This window comes from Ranitomeya imitator, chromosome 3, assembly GCF_032444005.1.
Source record: "Ranitomeya imitator isolate aRanImi1 chromosome 3, aRanImi1.pri, whole genome shotgun sequence".
Classification (NCBI taxonomy): domain Eukaryota; kingdom Metazoa; phylum Chordata; class Amphibia; order Anura; family Dendrobatidae; genus Ranitomeya; species Ranitomeya imitator.
In genome coordinates, this window is record NC_091284.1 from 248,930,550 (window position 1) to 248,949,337 (window position 18,788).

General features: G+C 42.8%; 3 protein-coding genes across 3 annotated transcripts in view; 1 reads left to right on the top strand and 2 right to left on the bottom strand.

Annotated features, from left to right (window-relative positions):
* The window catches only part of AMPD2 (adenosine monophosphate deaminase 2), a 285,686-nt gene that overhangs the window by 196,623 nt on the left and 70,275 nt on the right, over positions 1 to 18,788 (bottom strand). The window lies entirely within an intron of this gene.
* Positions 1,938 to 17,733, top strand: GNAT2 (G protein subunit alpha transducin 2). Its single transcript, XM_069756343.1, has 8 exons — positions 1,938 to 2,456; positions 5,253 to 5,295; positions 5,401 to 5,542; positions 10,550 to 10,707; positions 12,620 to 12,748; positions 13,876 to 14,005; positions 16,626 to 16,779; positions 16,895 to 17,733. Exons 1-8 carry the CDS (start codon positions 2,339 to 2,341, stop codon positions 17,083 to 17,085), a joined length of 1,065 nt encoding a protein of 354 aa, XP_069612444.1. The 5' UTR covers positions 1,938 to 2,338; the 3' UTR covers positions 17,086 to 17,733.
* Positions 17,670 to 18,788, bottom strand: part of GNAI3 (G protein subunit alpha i3) — a 61,746-nt gene continuing 60,627 nt past the window's right edge. Inside the window, exon 9 of the mRNA XM_069756342.1 lies at positions 17,670 to 18,687. The gene's annotated coding sequence lies outside the window, so the exon portion shown is untranslated. The remainder of the gene's footprint in view (positions 18,688 to 18,788) is intronic.

An 18,788-nucleotide genomic window follows, 5' to 3' on the forward strand; every position in this document is an offset into this window, starting at 1 on the left:
ACCCATGTGGGATGAAGTAGAGGTCCCGTCTGGATCCCGGTCAGCGACCCCAACGCGCGTTTCGCGTTTGATAGTTATCGCTTCCTCAGGGGGCGTACAATTTGTCACTTATCTATATGGTAACTGTATGATCTTATGTTTCAATAAAGTTTATATTAGTTTTGAATAATTTATTGGCTACTATTTGACTTATGCTTCTCCTATTTTGGCTATTTGGTTGAGTCGCCTTTTCTTTGAAGTTATTTAGGCTGATGTTCATTTATGTATACATTCAGATTAAAGTGTTCAGGCTACAAACACATGGATTTCGGAAAGCCACATTTAAATGAATAGGTCAGTCGCAGGATATTATGCAACTAATCTGTGAAGACAACCTTAGATTGCTTCAAAACACTGGAGATCTCGGTCACTACTTTGGTAAGGGCTGGTCTGGAAACAGAATGACTTAAAGAGGTTGACTCATCAAGACAATCGCTTTTTGAATTGAAGTTGGCCCGATTTCAGAAAGCCCCTGCAATCAGCTATTATCCCCAGGGGAAGGTGCATTTGTTCATAAATAACCCCATTCATCAGTGGTAACAGTACATGGAAAGTACTATCAATTCTATATAAAGGACGGGCTCCTGAGTGGCTAGACGCTTCTAATATGTTTTAATCTAACTAACCCTTACATGTTTAGCCTCAGCTATCAAATATTGAAGCTTCTGTCCTTTAATACCAGTCGTTGTTTGTTTTTTTTTGCCCAGAGTTAGAGACATAACATCTTGACTCCAGTGCTTTGGTGGTATGATAACAATGGCAAACAGCACAGTAACACTTGGATATTTTGCACTAATTTGTTAGTGTAGTTTTATAACATAAGCTCTGACCTTTTAAAATACTTGGATGGCTTCAGTTTCACGCGGTCTTTTTCAGAATCCCATAGCTGTGTTTTGGAAGGTATTCTAGAAAAATATTTGTTGAAGTTGACAAAGTCAATTATGTCCTTGTTACATCGTCCTTAACTGCACATAAAAAGCCCCTAGGTAAAACGTAGCTGTTGGATCACACGTTACCATGTAATGTATATATATTTAGAGCATGGCTGTGATGAAACAATACCATAAAAAAGAACACCAGTGAGAACACTTAGGCTTCACAAATCCCATGGAAAACTGAATGGCCAGTCTGATCCTGTATGTAAAAACTGGTCACTGCAGTGATGTATTAGCAGATCATTGTGCACAAGTCAGAGTGAGAGAAGGACAGAGCAAGGCAGGATTAACTTTGAAATCCTCCACTTTAAAGAGCTTAATGCGGACGTCTGATTTCAGTGTCAGGAGATCCTGGCAGCAAAGCTTTAGGCTTAGGAGCAGTTGGTACCTGTCACATTGAATCAGTATGTTGTTGGGGATGGTACAACAACTGTCAGGGGGCAGGGTCTTGTTTGGGCCAAAGGGGTCCAAAAATCTATTTAGTAAATTGTGTTGATCAATGAATAAAAATTGATCAGTTTACTCAATAGCTAAGCATAGACTGCTCTCTTCTCTAAGTGCACATCTTCATACAGCATATGGTGTTACTCTCCAGCTCTTACTAATAACCTCAGGATTGTCTATAAATAGTATGTGATTATGCAATGGACTAAATCTCTGACTTTCTAATCGTGACCCTACACTACTTAAGTTGTGATGCTTGAAAGAGATCAGCAATAGTAGTGTCAAAAATGTAGAACACTTGTATGCAATCACAACTTAATTTGAAAGGTACATTTTCTATACAGTATTTTGTAATTATTTTGGTGCTACCGAACTTATTTATATTACCATACAGTATTCTGCTCCCAACTCCAAGCCCCAAAGCTGTAATATCCCCCTCCCTTTATCCTTAAGCTCAGAGACCCTAATGGGATTTCTTATGTCAGGTGATAACTGGGGATCTTTCAGTTCAAGGAGCTCATCTACCAGAAATCACAGAAAGAGAAAGGAAGGAAGAAGACGTGCATCGAGAGAGACATGTTAAAATATCAGAAGACAATTTTCGTATATAACATATCAAAGGAAACCACTAAATAGAATGGAAAGAGACAGGTGAGGTCCTTTGGACAGAAAGAAGGATTAGATCATCACAGTACAACATCTCTGGAAAACTGGAATTTAAGAACAAGAGATTTAAAGCGGACATTCCCGTCAAAGGAGCCCATCGCATAATCTGCAAAAGCAACAGGGAACACAAGGCTACTAAACACAGTATAAGATTGCGGGACATCGTGGAGGGCAAGAAGGCTCCAGACAGAACATTACTTAGTCCCATCCAACAGATTCTGGACGATAACGGAACAGACAGTGAAGATTCCGAGATGGGAAGTGGAGCTAGTGCAGAAGACAAGGAGCTGGCAAAGAGATCTAAGGAGCTTGAGAAAAAGCTTCAAGAAGATGCAGCAATGGATGCCAAGACAGTAAAACTACTACTGCTCGGTGAGAAACTCTACATTTCATGGCGATTGGTAGATGGTGCACCACAATGGGGTGGATAATAAACTTAATAGTGGTCATCATTTTAGATTAGTTGCCATTTTAGCAAAAAGTACATACAAGTTGGAATGTTTACTCCTAGTAACAATACTCAGAACGCTCACTTATAGCGTGAGACATGATGTCATTAGCAAAACATATCACATTGTTGGTTGCAATCCCTACATAAATCGCAGTATCTGCAACCAATTATTTTTTAAGTTGCGCTTCATTTAGGATATTTGCCACAACTTGAATTGGAAGCCATTATGTCAGATATACATAGTTTTAGCCATTCGTCCTTTAATGTTCAGCTCAGTTTTCTCAAATACGACTATTTCTTCCAACAAACCTCGCTACGGCAAGACTTTACAGCTGTTTAGCCATGGATGAGCCATGTTTGTTTCAGGATGCTGCAATACAATCCACATCAAAGGTCTCCTTATGAAACACTGAACAGTCAAAGTGATCAATTTATCTCTAATATTGATATAATTACTCAACTTACCTCTAGTGAGGCCTGTACAATGATTATGAAACTAAAACAAGAATAGCATCTGACAGTCATTAGATTGAAGAAAACGTAATCCAATTACATAATGAGTAATACCAGTAAGTTGTCAAATTACTGCAAAGCAAATTACAAGAGAAATACTGATCCTCTGCATACTCGACTCATCAAGTATTGCAGTTTAGGCAAAACCCCAACCTTAGTTTAGCTACATCAATTTCCTACTTAATTACTACTATCTGCATTGTAAAGGCCATTGATATTATGTCTAGTTTCATACCAGTATAACAGATTATTGGGGGTGCGCACAGTTGTATACTTTTTCCCCACTTTTGATTAGTTTCGATCCTCCATCTCAAACACTTATATTACAAGGTGATATAGCATGCAATATCTTATGATTGTAGATATATTTTCTTAATAGGTATCTCAGCCCCTCAGAAGGTCCCTGGATATCTAATTGGGAGATTATATATGCATATTCTTGGCACTTGGTGCATTTTAAGACATAATTAGTGCAGTGGGCTTTCCTAAATTTCCTACTATTGCCTACATTAGGAAGGTACATGCAGTTTATGATGGACTTTGTCCACGATTAGGTTCCTCTAACAACATAGTTTGAGCTCAGCAAGGAAAACATCTGCATTCATCCTACATATTATAGCAGGTGTCCCCATCCTGTGGCTCGCGGACCTGTATCGCGGGTGTCTGTCAATTTGTTGCATTAGTACCATGTCTAACAAACAACTATGAAGAGCAGGTCTCCAGATGGTGATTTTAGAGAGTATCCCTACAAAGAAGAGCAAACCTAAATGAACACACAATGGCTTAGCGGTTTGAGATAAATTAAGTCTGGTAAACTGGAGGTAGGATGATACGGTGAGTTACAGGGTTGCTATAAGTTGAATGCAATAGGGTGTCGTGGGAGTGATTGAATAACAAGTGGGAGTAAAGTGGGGAACCTCAGTGTGATTCCTATGGGGAACTTTTGGCTGTTATTATACCAGTATTGGGTGCTCTGGATATCACTATTGTGGAAGTTAGGGGGAGGTATCTGAATATCACTACTCGAAGGGTAGGAGGTGGGGGCTCTGGATATGGTTTGTGACCCTCTCTCAGAGATGAATGTGGCTCAGATGGTTAGAAAGGTTGGGGTCCACTGTATAATAGTATACCATTAAAGGATAAGAACGAAGAGGTCGCCAAATTTATTGCAGCAATTGCATGGAGTTTGCTTGTTTCCAATGTGTTCATGTCGGTTCTTCTTTGAAAACATACAAATAGGGCAAATGGCTTCCTATGAAATGGTCTCCAGTGTTCGAACATGAGAAGATTAGAAATTAGAATGTTTTCCCCACTTAGGACAATTTTTGTACATTTCTTTGAAATGTGTAGATATTATACATAAAACAGTAAGGAAACAAATATGTATGTGATATACTCGCGTACAATAAATCTTTTTCTGTAGATCGTTAAAGTGAATCAGTCATCTGATTCATGCTGCCCAAACCATAGTCTGACTGCACGACAGCCGTATCAATTCAGAGAAAATATAGGTAGACCAGAAAACGGTAACTGGAGACGATAAATGACTGGAGTCTCCATGTGATTGTCAGATCTCTCCTTCGTGTGTACATAAGGTGGTTCCTGTCAATTACCTACAGCGGTGCTGCTAAGCCGGCAAAGGTCAAAGCCGGAATAATCTCATCTCCTGGCTATTTCTCAGTCTAAAGGTACCGTCACATTAAGCGACGCTGCAGCGATATAGACAACGATGCCGATCGCTGCAGCGTCGCTGTTTAGGTCGCTAGGAGACGTCAAACACAGCAACAGCAGAACGATGCAGGAGCGATCCAGTGACGTACTTATCGTTCTCGCTGGTTGTTCGCTCCATGAAAAACCATTGCTGGCATCGTTGCTTTTGCTGTCAAACATGACGAATCACGCCGACCTGACGACCAAATAAAGTTCCGGACTTCTAGCTACGACCAGCGATGTCACAGCAGGATTTTGATCGCTGCTGCGTGTCAAACACAACGAGATCGCTATCCAGGACGCTGCAACGTCACGGATCGTTGTCGTTCTCGTTGGTAAGTTGCTCAGTGTGACGGTACCTTTATCCTTTGAATCAGATTAAAAGAGATGCAAGTAACTCATCAAAGGGACAATTGGTGTCCCAAGTAACCATATAGTATGGAGCCTCCTATACCTCATCATATATGGGAGAAATAATGCTGGTTTCTTTTCAGGGGCTGGAGAATCTGGAAAGAGCACTATTGTGAAGCAGATGAAGTGAGTAACCATATAACCATCCACTGCATAGACGTTTCACCACATACTACATTTCCCATAAATTATGTTTCTTCCTGAGTAATTTTACCAATCAATTTCATTAAGGATTATCCACCAAGACGGATACTCAGAACAAGAATGCTTGGAGTTCAAAGCGATTATCTACGGCAACATACTACAGTCAATCCTTGCTATAATCCGTGCTATGAGCACTCTTGGAATTGATTATGCTGAATCAAGCAAAGCAGTAAGTAAGGGTTAAAGGAAACTGATCACCTCGGAAAACAATGCTGCTGGGTCGCCTTACTGAAAGTGTAACTACCCTCAGACAATTAACATAACCCCTTCACTTCCGCTTTTTTTTTTTTTTGCTCCCCTTCTTCCCAGAGCCATAACTTTTTTATTTTTCCTTCAATATGGCCATGTGAGGGTTTGTTTTTTGAGGGACGAGTGGTACTTCTGAACAACACCACTGATTTTACTGTATAGTAGGAAAAAGATTCCAACTGCAATTCTGAAATTGTTTTTTTACTATGTTCACTAAATGCTAAAACTGACCTGCCATTATGATTGTCCAGGTCACTGAGTTCATAGATCCCAAACATGTATAAGTTATTTTTTTGTTTAAGTGGTGGGAAAAAATTCCCCAATTTTTTTTTTTTAATACAAACAAAAAAAATGACACCATTTTTCGAGTCACATTTCGTTTCCATTGTTCGGCATCTGGTGCTGGGTGAGGGTCTATTTTTTCAGCACCAAACTAACGTTTTTATTAGTAACATTGTGGGATAGATACAGTGTTTTGATCATTTTACTGCAATGTTGCGGCGCCCAAAAAAAACGTAATTTTGGCGTTTTGATTTTTTTTTCCTGATAGAGCGGACATTTCTGAACACAGCGATACCCAATGTCTTTTTTGTTTTTATTTTGAATGGGGCAAAAGGGGGGTGATTTGAATTTTTGTATTTTTTTTTTTACACTTTTCACTGACTTCCAATAGTCTCCTTAGGAAACTTGAAGCTGGGATTATTCGATCGCTTGTGCTACCCATAGCAGTGCTGAAGCCCTGCTACGTGTGGCAGAAATGATCATTTCCTATGAACGCTGGCCAGGGACTAGCGTCCATAGGACATCTGCAATGACAGGCATGAGGGTCTTCTGCAGATCCCCATCTGTCATGTCAACCCATTGGCGCCCCACGATCATGTGACAAGTGTGACGATGTGCGGGGTTTGTGATTTGCTTCCGGTAAGTGAGAGTTAAATGCTGCTGTCAGAAATTGACAGCGGAATTTTACATGTTAATAGTGGGTGGATAGTGATTCCATCCACAGCTGTTAAGGGCACATGATAGCTGACCAAATCATGTGCCGGAAAAGATGTGGGCTCAGCACCGGAGCCCACATCAAAAGGAGGGGAATCTACCTATGTGTCATATGCTATGAAGGGGTTAATTAAACCCGAGAGCTGCCAGCTTTAATTATAGGCATTTTAATTGACTGTCAGTTCTGTAGCGTAACTGACTGTAGCCGCTCCATGCATGCCCCTATAACTGAAAGCTGGCAGCTCCCGGGAAGGAATAAGTTCATATTCTTCCAGTAGCTGATATTTCAGCAAGGCAGCATTATACCGCTATTTACCTGCAGACAGAACCCTATATCTGCAGGTAAATAGCATTTTCCGATCTGACAGGTTCCCTTTATGTAATATTAACTTCCCTCTTATACACATTATTCTTAGGGAAGATTTATAACAGGCGATCTCTAAAAATATGGAACAAAGTCACTGAAGACTTTTGAGATCTACTATCTGCATTTTTCATAGTCGGTTGCACGCATTGCATAGTAGTGATATGATATGGTAAAATAAAACGTCACCTTTCAAGTCCTCACCTACCCCACATCACAGGGACACTGGAGACTGAAGGTATGAGGAGTGCTTTGGTGCCGATATTACATTTCAACTACTGCTTGTCACATTTTAACAATGGTAGAGCGGTTTAGAAAACTATTTCTTACAAGTGTAATGCTGCGGTAGCACCGTACGCAGTGGAGAGGCAGTGACCCACAAAGTTCAAACAAAAAGTCTCTTTAATGTGTTACTTCACACATAAAGGTGCATAGCATTTTATAGTACACGTCATCAAAGTTCAATACACACAGTTGCATCTCGTCTCAGTGCCCGTTTCATAGCACAACACATCATATGGCTTTTAGATGGCAGTCTCTAAACATGCCATATTACAGTCTCCAAACACAGCTTCACAAGTTGCAGACACTACACACACCAGTCCTCCTGACTAGTTCCCGTGGGTGTCCTGCACCACTGTATCACAGACTATTTACTCACACAGTCGTACACAGCCCATGGTATCCTCTGGATAGCAGCCGGACACTATATCCACCTCTTTGCAATCTTTACACATGCCAGTCCTCTTTCGGGCACAGGACTGTCCACACCCGACTCTTATGGGCACAGGACATCCACCTCTGATTCACCTCCAGGCACAGGACTGTCCACTACCGAGACCAGTTACCATGGAGGACTTGCATCGCTGTATACGCTGCGAGTGCCAGGCTTTTCAGCTGCCAAAGCTGCTGGCTCCGCTGACCTGTGCTGCTTCAGACACACAGCCAGCGCTCTGCAGGCCTCTGCTCTGCAGAACAGCACACACCAGACTGACACTGACGTTGCACCTGACACACCCATACCCCTTACTGCAGTGTTAACAAACCTGTGGCTTTCAGCCACATGGAAAACCCAGACCAGAAATCCGTGACTGCCATGCACACCTAAGGACTTCATCCGTCTCCATGCACAACCTGGGGTGAGCACACAGTGACCCCTACCTGTGACACGAGTCACTGCCTCCCATATCCTCCCCCGTTCATACCTGTGGGGTTGAACACTTGTTACCCCGTATGGGCATGAGTCAGGGCATCCGTATGACCCTGTGACATCCCCGCTCAAAACAACATTTTCAGTCTCTCCTGCCAATACCTCTAGGGGGAGCCTATTGAGATTATGCTCACCCTAATTTGGCAGCCCTATGGCAGGTATCTCAACATTTTCGGGTTCTACGCCCAACACAGCACATAAGCACATTCTCTGCTTCTTCCTCTGCAGCTCCTGCTGCTGCAGAACCTCTTGCTGCAACTGCAGGTCCTCCACAACGCAGACTTCATGGACCTGCAGATACACCGTAAATCTTTGTAACCCCACCGAGTTACCGCCAGAAGCCTTCAATCTTCATGGCCCCGCCGAGCCACAGCAAGCTGTCTTGAAAACATTTTTCCAGCAAATTTTCACAATACTATGCAGCACGCTTTAGTGTATGCCTCAGTTCACACTGCCCACATTCTCCACCATATGTAGTGCTGCGGTACGCAGTGAAGAGGCAGTGACCCAAAGTTCAAACACAAAAGTCTCTTTAGTGTGTTACTTCACACATAAAGGTGCATAGCATTTTATAGTACACGTCATCAAAGTTCAATACACACAGTTGCATTTCGTCTCAGTGCCCGTTTCATAGCACTACACATCATATGGCTTTTAGATTGCAGTTCCTAAACATGCCATATTAGTTTCCAAACACAGCTTCACATGTTGCAGACACTACACACGCCAGTCCTCCTCTGACAAGTTCCCGTGGGTGTCCTGCACCGCTGTATCACAGACTCTTTACTCACACAGCCGTACACAACCCAGAATATCCTCTGCATAGCAGGCACCATATCCACCTGTTTGCAATTGTTTCACATGCCAGTCCTCTTTTAGGCACAGGACATCCACCTCCGGTACACCTCCGAGCACATGACTGTCTACATCCGACTCTTTCAGGCACAGGACATCCACCTCCGGGCACAAGACTGTCCACATCAGAGACCAGATACCATGGACAACTTGCATCGCTATATACGCTGCGGGTGTCAGGCTATTCAGCTGCCATAGCTGCTGGCTCCGCTGTCCTGTGCGGCTTCTCACACACAGCCAGCGCTCTGCAGGCGTCTGCTCTGCACAACAGCACACACCAGACTGACACTGATGTTGCACCTGACACACCCATACCCCTTACTGCAGGGTTTTTAACAAACAAACCTGTAAATTCGGACCGGAAATCTGTGACTGCCATGCACACCTATAGACTTCATCCGTCTCCATGCACAACCTGGGGAGAACACACAGCGACCCCTACCTGTGACAGGAGTCACTGCCTCACACAAGTTACAGGTGCATCTCGCAAAATTGGAATATCATCAAAAAGTTAATTTCAGTTCTTCAATGCAAAAAGTGAAACTCATAACTGCTGGTGTAGGTCCAAAGTGTTTTATCAAGACCAAAGTCAGCGCAGCCGTCTACCAGGAAATTTTAGAGCACTTCATGCTGTCCTCTACCGAAAAGCTTATTGAAGATGGAAATGTCATTCTACAGTATCACTGTGCTTGAATCGCGAGTAAACTCGCCTGTCCTTGTCAAGATTAAGGTGAGACACCAGAGCCAACAATGCAGACGAGCTGAATGCTGCTATCAAAGCAACCTGGGCTTCCATAACACCTCAGCAGTGCCACTGGCTGATCGCCTCCATGCCACGCTGCATTGATGCAGTAATTGATGCAAAAGGAGCCTCAACCAAGTATTGAGTGCATTTACTGAACGTACATTTCAGTAGGCCAACATATCGGATTTTAAAATCATTTTTTCAAGCTGGTATTATAAAGTATTCTAATTTACTGAGATAATGACTTTTGGGTTTTCATTGGCTGTAAGCCATAATCATCAACGTTAACAGAAATAAACATTTGAAATACATCACTCTGTTTGTAATGTCTATATAATAATTGAGTTTCATTTTTTGTATTGAAGAACTGAAAGAAATTAGCTTTTTAATGATATTCTAATTTTGTGAGATGCACCTGTACATATTAGTTAAAATCATGAGGGAAAAAAAAGCAGAAGTAGATTTTGCTGTGGCTTGTGATATGTAGGTAATACTGTTCCATGATAGGTGCAGCGTCCACAATATGGTCAGACAATGCAGGAAGCCCTTTTAGAAGAAGTAAACAGGTCTTCAGTAAGCGATACCCCTCAATGCTAATATGCCCCAATACTCCGAAGCGTTCCTGGATGTGTCACCATCCTAAATCCTCGGATACACTCTGCTGGCTGAAAGCATTAATTACATGTCTGTCTGTCACTAGCTAGGATGACTAACCCAATCGATTTACGAGTGAACTGAAATTCATTTTTGTACACAGGATGATGGGCGTCTCCTTTGCCATCTTGCAGACTCCATTGAAGAGGGCACAATGCCTCCAGAGCTTGTGGATGTGATCAAAAGGCTCTGGAAAGATGATGGGGTGCAAGCCAGTTTTGAAAGAGCAGCAGAATACCAACTCAATGACTCTGCAGCATAGTGAGTGTCACAACATACCACAAGAGTGTTAAAAATACTTCACACTGTGGAAAGTTAGATTGGGTGTTTTTTCCTCTTTCCCATTAATACTGAAAGTTATAGTCATAAGTTTACTGCCAGGTTCTTTTTCTGTGTAAATCTGCAAAGAGCAATATTATTAAGCTGCACCTCCTACACTTTGTCTTTGATAAGTTAATGTAAAAGTGCTTTGTTTCACTGATTATGGCAAATGGAGATCCGGCACATTATCACATACATCAGTCACTGCTTCCTTCTAAGGTTAGGTTCACATTGCGTTAGTGGGTGTCCGCTAACGGACTGTTACATGGCGCAATTGTCGCAATTAACGCTATGTAACGGATCCGTTAGTGCACCCATTGACTGCAATGTGTTAACAGATCGCTAACGCATCGCTAACGTATGCCTTTTTTGGCATGCGTCAGCGATGTGCCGTTAGTTTCGGACGGACCTCGAACGCTGCTTGCAGCATTCAGGGTCCGTTCTTCGCTAGCGCAGATCGGGCATCTGCGCTAGCGGGATTGCCAAACGCGATCCCTTTTTGGACATTGCGTTAGCGCAATCCGTTTAGCGGATATGCTAATGCAATGTGAACCTAGCCTTACTATACACAGCCGGACCACAGCCCAAAAGTGAATAGTCCCACTCTCCTGTGCATAGACTCCAGCGTGTTTTCTTTTACTCCAGCGCTGGAGTGGAATCACTAATCCATGTTCCCTGCCTCTAGTAATATACTTACCAGCTGCTCTCTTCAGCTGTGCCCGGTTCTGATTCCACCATCTTGTGACCGCGACTTCCCACTGACCGGTAATGGTCAAAAGGTCTCAATCTAAGCCGATGAGAGCCTCGTCCTGGTTCTCAGACTTACATTGATTAGTGACTACTGGCTCAACCAGCAAACACTGCAGCGATCTGGCAGGTCACTCCTGCAGAAGATGACTGAAGCGGCACCAATAGCAGATGAAGATGGAGGCTGGTGAGTATATTACTAGAGGCAGGTAACAGATTAGTGACACCACTCCAGTGGTAACAAAAAATAATGGAGGTGAGGGTTAAAAGATTATTCTCAACATTAGTCTTCAGTAGCACACAGCTCTCCATCTTCTTGCTGTTGGGGGAAGGCACTCCTCAGAGTGACAGGTCTAGCTCTGCAGCATAGTCCTTCTGAAGAACCTATTGTGCTAACGTAACACATTATGAGCGCTTGGCTCTGGGAAAGTGAGCAGTGATTAGAACTGATCTGGACTAGGGACAGGACTTGAGATTTTACAGAACTGATGGCAAATCTGGATCTGGCCCCGACAGTGAGGGAGAGGTGAGCAAATTGCTGCAAAATCAGCACTCCTGCTATGCATGAATGAGGGGCAGCACCCTGAAACATGTCTGCAAATGGAGATTCTGTTTCCGCTTAGCCCAAATCACGTGGCAAAGTTCATTTAAGGGTCAATATTGACTTTTAGGATTGCTACATCCGATAGGTAACACTAGAGTTTTTGTCTTTCTTTCTCAACCGGCTATTTACAGATTTAAAATTTTCCAGAGGAGCATTGCATGTCCTCCAAGTCTGTCTATGCCAATTGGTTCTCTCCATAAAGGAGACCCTTCACCCCATAAACCCCATCATTGGCTTTTAAGGGTATGTGCACATGACGGCTTTTAGACACTGACGTAACTTTTGAAGAAGATGCCTCCGTAAAAACGCTGGTGATGTCCTTGAAACTTCTTTTTGGACGTCTCTTTGGACATGTTCTACCTAACCTCACATATAAACAATGATATTACAAGTATGTAGCAACATGCACGTAAAGATCTCGCAGAGGCGGCTGTAGATTAATTTTGTGCCACTATTTACTTCTGCGTATTGTTCCAACATTTTACTGGCTTTTTTTGTTAGTTACCTGAACCAACTGGATAGGATCACAGCACCTGGTTACCTCCCTAATGAGCAAGATGTTCTCCGTTCCCGTGTGAAAACAACAGGAATCATAGAATCACAGTTCTCATTTAAAGATCTACACTTCAGGTTTGTCCATTTGGCATTCTAAGTAAGAAGCGTAATGGTGGCATCAATAACCATACTTGCTAATATGACAATTCAATGTATTCACTTGTGGCACTGTGAAGGTATAGGCTTAGCCAACACAAATTCATAACGCATAATTCCTCCAAAACAAATGATCCAAGATCATCAGTATGTGTTTTGTGACTAGACAACATAAAGCTAACCCACCAGTAATGAACTTCAAGCAAGAACACATTATTTCAGATATTTCAGCTAGTAGAATATATGGCCCCAATGATTAACCGAGGTTGCCGACCATCTGTAAATTTGTGGACAGTTCGTAAACGTAGGGTACTTATTTGCCCAGGTCTGTGTGAAAAAAAAATAATTATGATTGCAATTATCCCCATTTTACAGTTCACAGTGTGAGCAACTAATGTCTTCATATCAGAATTATGGTCTGTAGACATCACTTATAATCATCATTTATTATGGCTTTCCAAAAATCTTGACAGTCCCTGGACTTTTAAGGCTATGTGCACACGTCAGGATTTCTTGCAGAAATTCCTGAACAAAACTGGACATTTTCTGCAAGAAATCCGCATGCGTTTTTTTTGCGAATTTTTTGCGTTTTTTTCCGGAGGTTCTCAATGCAATAATATAGTGGGAAATCCGCAAAATTAATGTATGTGCTGCGTTTTTTACTGCATATGCACAAAAATAGTGGAATGCATTATAAATGATGGGATGCATATGTATCCGTTTAAGTGTTTTTATCGTGTTTTTATTGCGAAAAAACGCGAAAAATCCTGAACGTGTGCACACAGCCTGATAAGCTGTCCAGAAAAAAATAAATTCAAGTTTGCAATCCTATGACCAACTGGAGGAGGTCCAACTGTTCTAGAAAATAGTAGAACAAATTGTTAGTCCCTCAGACAAGGAGCAGTGCCATTGTGTTGCCCGTTAACGCCACAATGGTTTCTAATCATCTGCATAGACAGCCACTATAGTTAATTCAGGGCCATATATCTTCTTTGATATACTGATAGTAAAACCAAGTGATGTATTGCTGATGTGTTTAATGTTACCATATTAAGAGAATATAAGACTTTTCTGTGTTAACACTCCAATACTGTTGACTTTTATAGAATGTTTGACGTCGGTGGACAGAGATCAGAACGAAAGAAATGGATACACTGTTTTGAAGGAGTCACCTGCATTATATTCTGTGGAGCATTAAGTGCATATGACATGGTCCTGGTGGAGGATGAGGAAGTGGTAGGCGACGCTTGGGTTATAACGGTTTTATTCTACTATGCGAGGGACTATGTTTGTACAGGAGTCCGTTCATAAAGCAGATGAAGTGCACTGATGGCTGCGTACCATCTCCACTTACACTAAGTAAAGGACTAAGAAAATGGTTTTCCCAATCCAATGTGTTTTAATATTAATATCTCTTGGGGAGGGAGGGGGAGAAAAGATGGAAATTGTGCTTATAATGAAACAATAACATATTAAAAGGATTTCAAAGAAATGCTGCTCGAGACATGTGTCACCTGTCATGTTTGGTAGCATCATCATGAAGGAGCACAACTTATCAGCTCACTCAGCCTGACAGGTTTTCCAGAGGACACTGATAAAGGAGATACTGTAAACAGAAGAGCAAGGAGGAAGCTGACTGCGCAGAGTGGATTTTTCTCTCTCTTCTGTGGCCGATCTCCCGATCAGGCTGAGTGATCAGATAAGCTATACTTGTTCATGATGCTGCCTCCTCAGTGGTTCTCAAACTGCAACCCCCAAGTTTCTGTTTTTTAAAGACAATATTAACTGTTCAAGCGCAGTATTTAAAATAGGAGGCGAGTCACTAAAGGTTCAGTGATCTGTCCTTTAAGCCAGAATGACGACGATGAAGCCAGAGTAACATAACCTCTCCCCCCACCAGTCCCACCTCGGAGCACGAGAATATCATTAACTCAAAACATAAAACACAGATTAAACAACCACAGGATGGATTTCATCGCCCCAGGTATCATTTAATCAGTAGAACAACGCCGACCTGACAGTGTCTGTAGTTTACTGAGCACAATCCTGTTGACAGGTTGCATTTAGGCTATGTGCACACGTTACGGATTAGGCTTAGGAATTTCTGGTGCGGATTCTGCATCTCTTGGCAGAAAACGCAAGTGCGGATTTGTCGCGTTTTTTTTGTGCGGATTTTGTGCGTTTTTGTTGCGGATTTACTGCGTTTTTTACCCCTGCAGATTTCTATAATGGAATGGGTACAAAAATGCTTAAGATCCGCAAAAAAGAAGTGACATGCTACTTCTTTTAATACGCAGCGTTTCCGCATGGAATTTTCCACACCATTAGCACAGCATTTTTTTTTACCATTGATTTACATTGTACTGTAAATCACTTGCGGATCTGCAGCGTTTCTGCACCGCAAAAAACACTGCGGATCCACAGGAAATCCGCAACGTGTGCACATACTCTTAAAAGGTGTTTTTTCCAAGATTACTCAAATTTTGCTCTAAGGCAGACAATTTGATTAAAGTGAGTCTGGCTGTAGAAAATTACTGTTTAAACCAAGCATAGGCGCTTATTGCAACCTTCTTGTGGCCAAACAGTGCAGTGAACGTTCCCACCAAATTGCTTTCTGTTTATCTCTGCCCTTTTCTGGTTCTTGCAAAGACAGAGTTGTCAATCAAGAAAGAGGGGGTGGAGATAGATGCAAAACAAGTACTTGGAAAGGTGCATGCTAGTGTTTGGCCATACAAAGGGTGCAGCAAGTGCCTGTGCATGGTTTGAACAGTCTTTTGTGTTAATATACATAGCGTATTTTCCGGCGTATAGGATGACTTTTTAACCCCTGAAAATCTTCTTAAACGTAGGGGGTCGTCTTATACACTGGGTGTCGTCTTGTACGCAGGGTGCAGACACCACTGTGTATATGGTGGTGGGGGGGATGTGGTTCCGATGACGAAGAGGGAGCGTCTCACAGGAAAGTGTGAGTGGAGTATCCCCCATTACCTCATTGTAGCGGCAGCGTGGGGACTCTGTGCTGGGAGCGGCGGCGGCTGCTCCTCTTTGTGCCGCGTGGGTGCTGTGCTGTGGGGCGGCGGCGGCTCCTCTTCGTGCAGCGTTGGGGCTCTGTGCTGTGGGGCGGCGGTGGCGTATCTTAGTGCAGAGTCAGTAGGGGCTCCTCCGGCATTTCCTCAAAGCCCAGAGGCCCCGGCAGCTCCATTGCTGCGATGCGGTGGCCTCCGGGAAAATGGCCGCTGGGGGCGGCGCATGCTCCGATTCAGATCTCGTCCCGCCCCACAGCACAGCACCCACACGGCACAAAGAGGAGCAGCTGCCGCCGCTCCCCAGCACAGAGACCCCACGCTGCAGCTACAATGAGGTAATGGGGGATACTCCACTCACACTTTCCTGTGCGACGCCCCCTCTTCGTCATCGGGACCACCCCCTCCCCCCCCCAAAGGCACATTAATCACCGGCCCTATAAGAAAACATACGGCGTATAAGAAGACCCCCGACTTTTAAGAAGATTTTATATTTTAACTGGAAAAGTTGGGGGGTCGTCTTATACGCCCAGTTGTCTTATACGCCGGAAAATACGGTACTTTGAATAACAAAGGAGCCTACACTCCCCAGTTATATCTCCCCCTATCACTGTTTACTTGGCTGCTTGGAGAATGTGCTCGTCTTCACAAATGACCTATCTAGCTAAACAATAGCTGTATACAGTCAAGGCCAGCAATTGGCTGCAGCAGTCACCTGTCATTTCATTATGTCTGCCTTTAACCGACCCTTTGATGATACTGGAAAACCCCTAAGCAAAAAGTGGCAAATTACTAAAGGCAAAGTAAAAAAAAAATCCTCTCTCTTTTTACAGAACCGGATGCACGAGTCGCTTCATCTGTTCAACAGCATTTGTAACCACAAGTTCTTTGCTGCGACGTCGATAGTGCTTTTCCTTAACAAGAAGGATCTTTTTGAAGTGAAAATTAAAAAAGTTCATTTAAGCATCTGTTTCCCAGACTATGATGGTGAGTGCCATCTACTCAAAATCAAGAAGTGTCCTGCCGTATAGAATCAATGTCTAACGTCCCGACGTTTCCCCCTGGGTGCATAAACATGTATGTGTTTTCTGTGCTGTGACAGGTCCAAACACGTTTGAAGATGCGGGCAATTATATCAAGTTACAGTTTCTGGATTTGAACATGCGGAAAGATGTCAAGGAGATCTACGGCCACATGACCTGTGCCACAGACACGCAAAACGTTAAATTTGTGTTTGATGCGGTGACTGATATCGTCATCAAGGAGACACTGAAGGACTGTGGGCTCTTCTGAATTTCACAGTAGTTCTTGCTGAGAAACTCTCCTCCTATTCTTTTCCGAAACAGGATTGTAACCAGTAACAAGAGCCCAAAAGGTTGCATTTTGTGTAAGCATTGGCAACCCTTCCATACTAATAATTATATAGTACAGCAGTACAAGTATGTAGGTGGTGTTATGTTTACCAGCTCTGCAAAAAACACTAAACAGGTAGCAGATCTGCAACCGGCAGCTATGCCCAAATAAGACATCCCATCCCATCCCATACACTGCTTTCTATGGGCTGCAGATATTCTATCAGACATGACAAATTGCTCCAAAATAAAAAGGGATAACGGGTTCTCGCAGCTTTGCCCCAAACACTACCTGGGCCTATAGAATACATCCTATTGAACTTTGGAGTACTTCCAGCTGTCGCCATGTCAGCCTTCCTTGTCAATACACAGACGAAAAGGATCTGATGAAATCCTGTAATTAGACGTATAATGGCTCACTGAGAAGTGAAAGATGAAGTCAAGGTAAGATGAGCCATCAACTCGCAAAGGTTTGAGCAATAATAAAAAAAAAAAGAAACACAGAAGAAAAAAAACACAGCACAATTTTGCATGTCTCACCATTTTAATACTGTATACAAATAAAAATAAGAGTGCGAAGTGCAGAGAATTGGAGTGTCTGCGTGTAATGCAAAGAGAAACTTCAGTACAAAGGTTGACAGCATTAAGGTGTATAACTGATCTGTTGCGGGCAGACATGAAACGTTAGCGGCAACTAAACTTTAAATCTAGAACCTTGGTGTTTGGCACCAGACATACAAAGGCATGCATCCGAGCAGGCGGCAGGGCGGGAAACCACAGGTCCCAAGAAGATGTGGCGCAGGCGGGCAGGTAGGTGGCTGTAACCTGTGACAGCAGCAATGGCAACATTACATATGTGAAAATAAGACAAGCCATGGAAAGGACACTTGAATTTGGGTGAAGGTGCTCATTGGCTACAGGAGTAGCTTAAATAATGGAATTGAACATATAGTAGATGCCAAGCAAAAAAGACACTACTCGGTGCTGGGAATGGTTTAAGTATAAAATTCGTTAGGCATAATGGTGTAACCATCCATGGTGAGAGCAAGAATAAGTCTCATCATCGTCTATCCACATCAAATAATCTCCCACTGCATAATAATAATAATAAAAAAACAAACAAACTGAAAAAATCTCATGGACAGATAAATGCAACACTGGGATTGGCAAATGTCAGAACGTCAAAAAAAAAACCTTAGAATAAGAATGCATTAGAAATCATAGACTCCTATCGCAGAGGTGGCCTTTCTTCACAGATTGACTAATCAGCAGCCAAAAAGGAAGATTCCTAGTATGGATAGGGTAGATCTGTAACAGTCCAGTCGTTCAGAAGGATGAAATACTGGAGACATTGACATAGTGGTAACAGAGAGAGCAGCTCACAGTTCTGGCCAAAGACTTTCACGTCAGGGTGGAGGCTGCATATGCAAAGGGATCAAGTAGGGCCTCTGGGGAGGAGCAGGGGTGGCTTGTGCATAGAGAGATACCTCACCCCTCACGTAGCAGGGCCCCAGAATTAGCCATCAGGCTTCCACAGTGTGATCTGAAAAGGAAGTGGAAGACAAGAGATGAAGAGAAAATATATACATATTTATATAAATAAGACTGCATCACACAGACACCTAGATGACGTCTTGTGAGGAT

Excerpts from the sequence above, each read along its gene's own strand:
- GNAT2 (XM_069756343.1), top strand. The coding sequence starts at position 2,339 with ATGGGAAGTGGAGCTAGTGCAGAAGACAAGGAGCTGGCAAAGAGATCT. Across the intron at positions 2,457-5,252 it reads AGTAAAACTACTACTGCTCG|GGGCTGGAGAATCTGGAAAG; the intron begins GTGAGAAACTCT and ends GTTTCTTTTCAG. Across the intron at positions 10,708-12,619 it reads CTCAATGACTCTGCAGCATA|TTACCTGAACCAACTGGATA; the intron begins GTGAGTGTCACA and ends TTTTTTTGTTAG.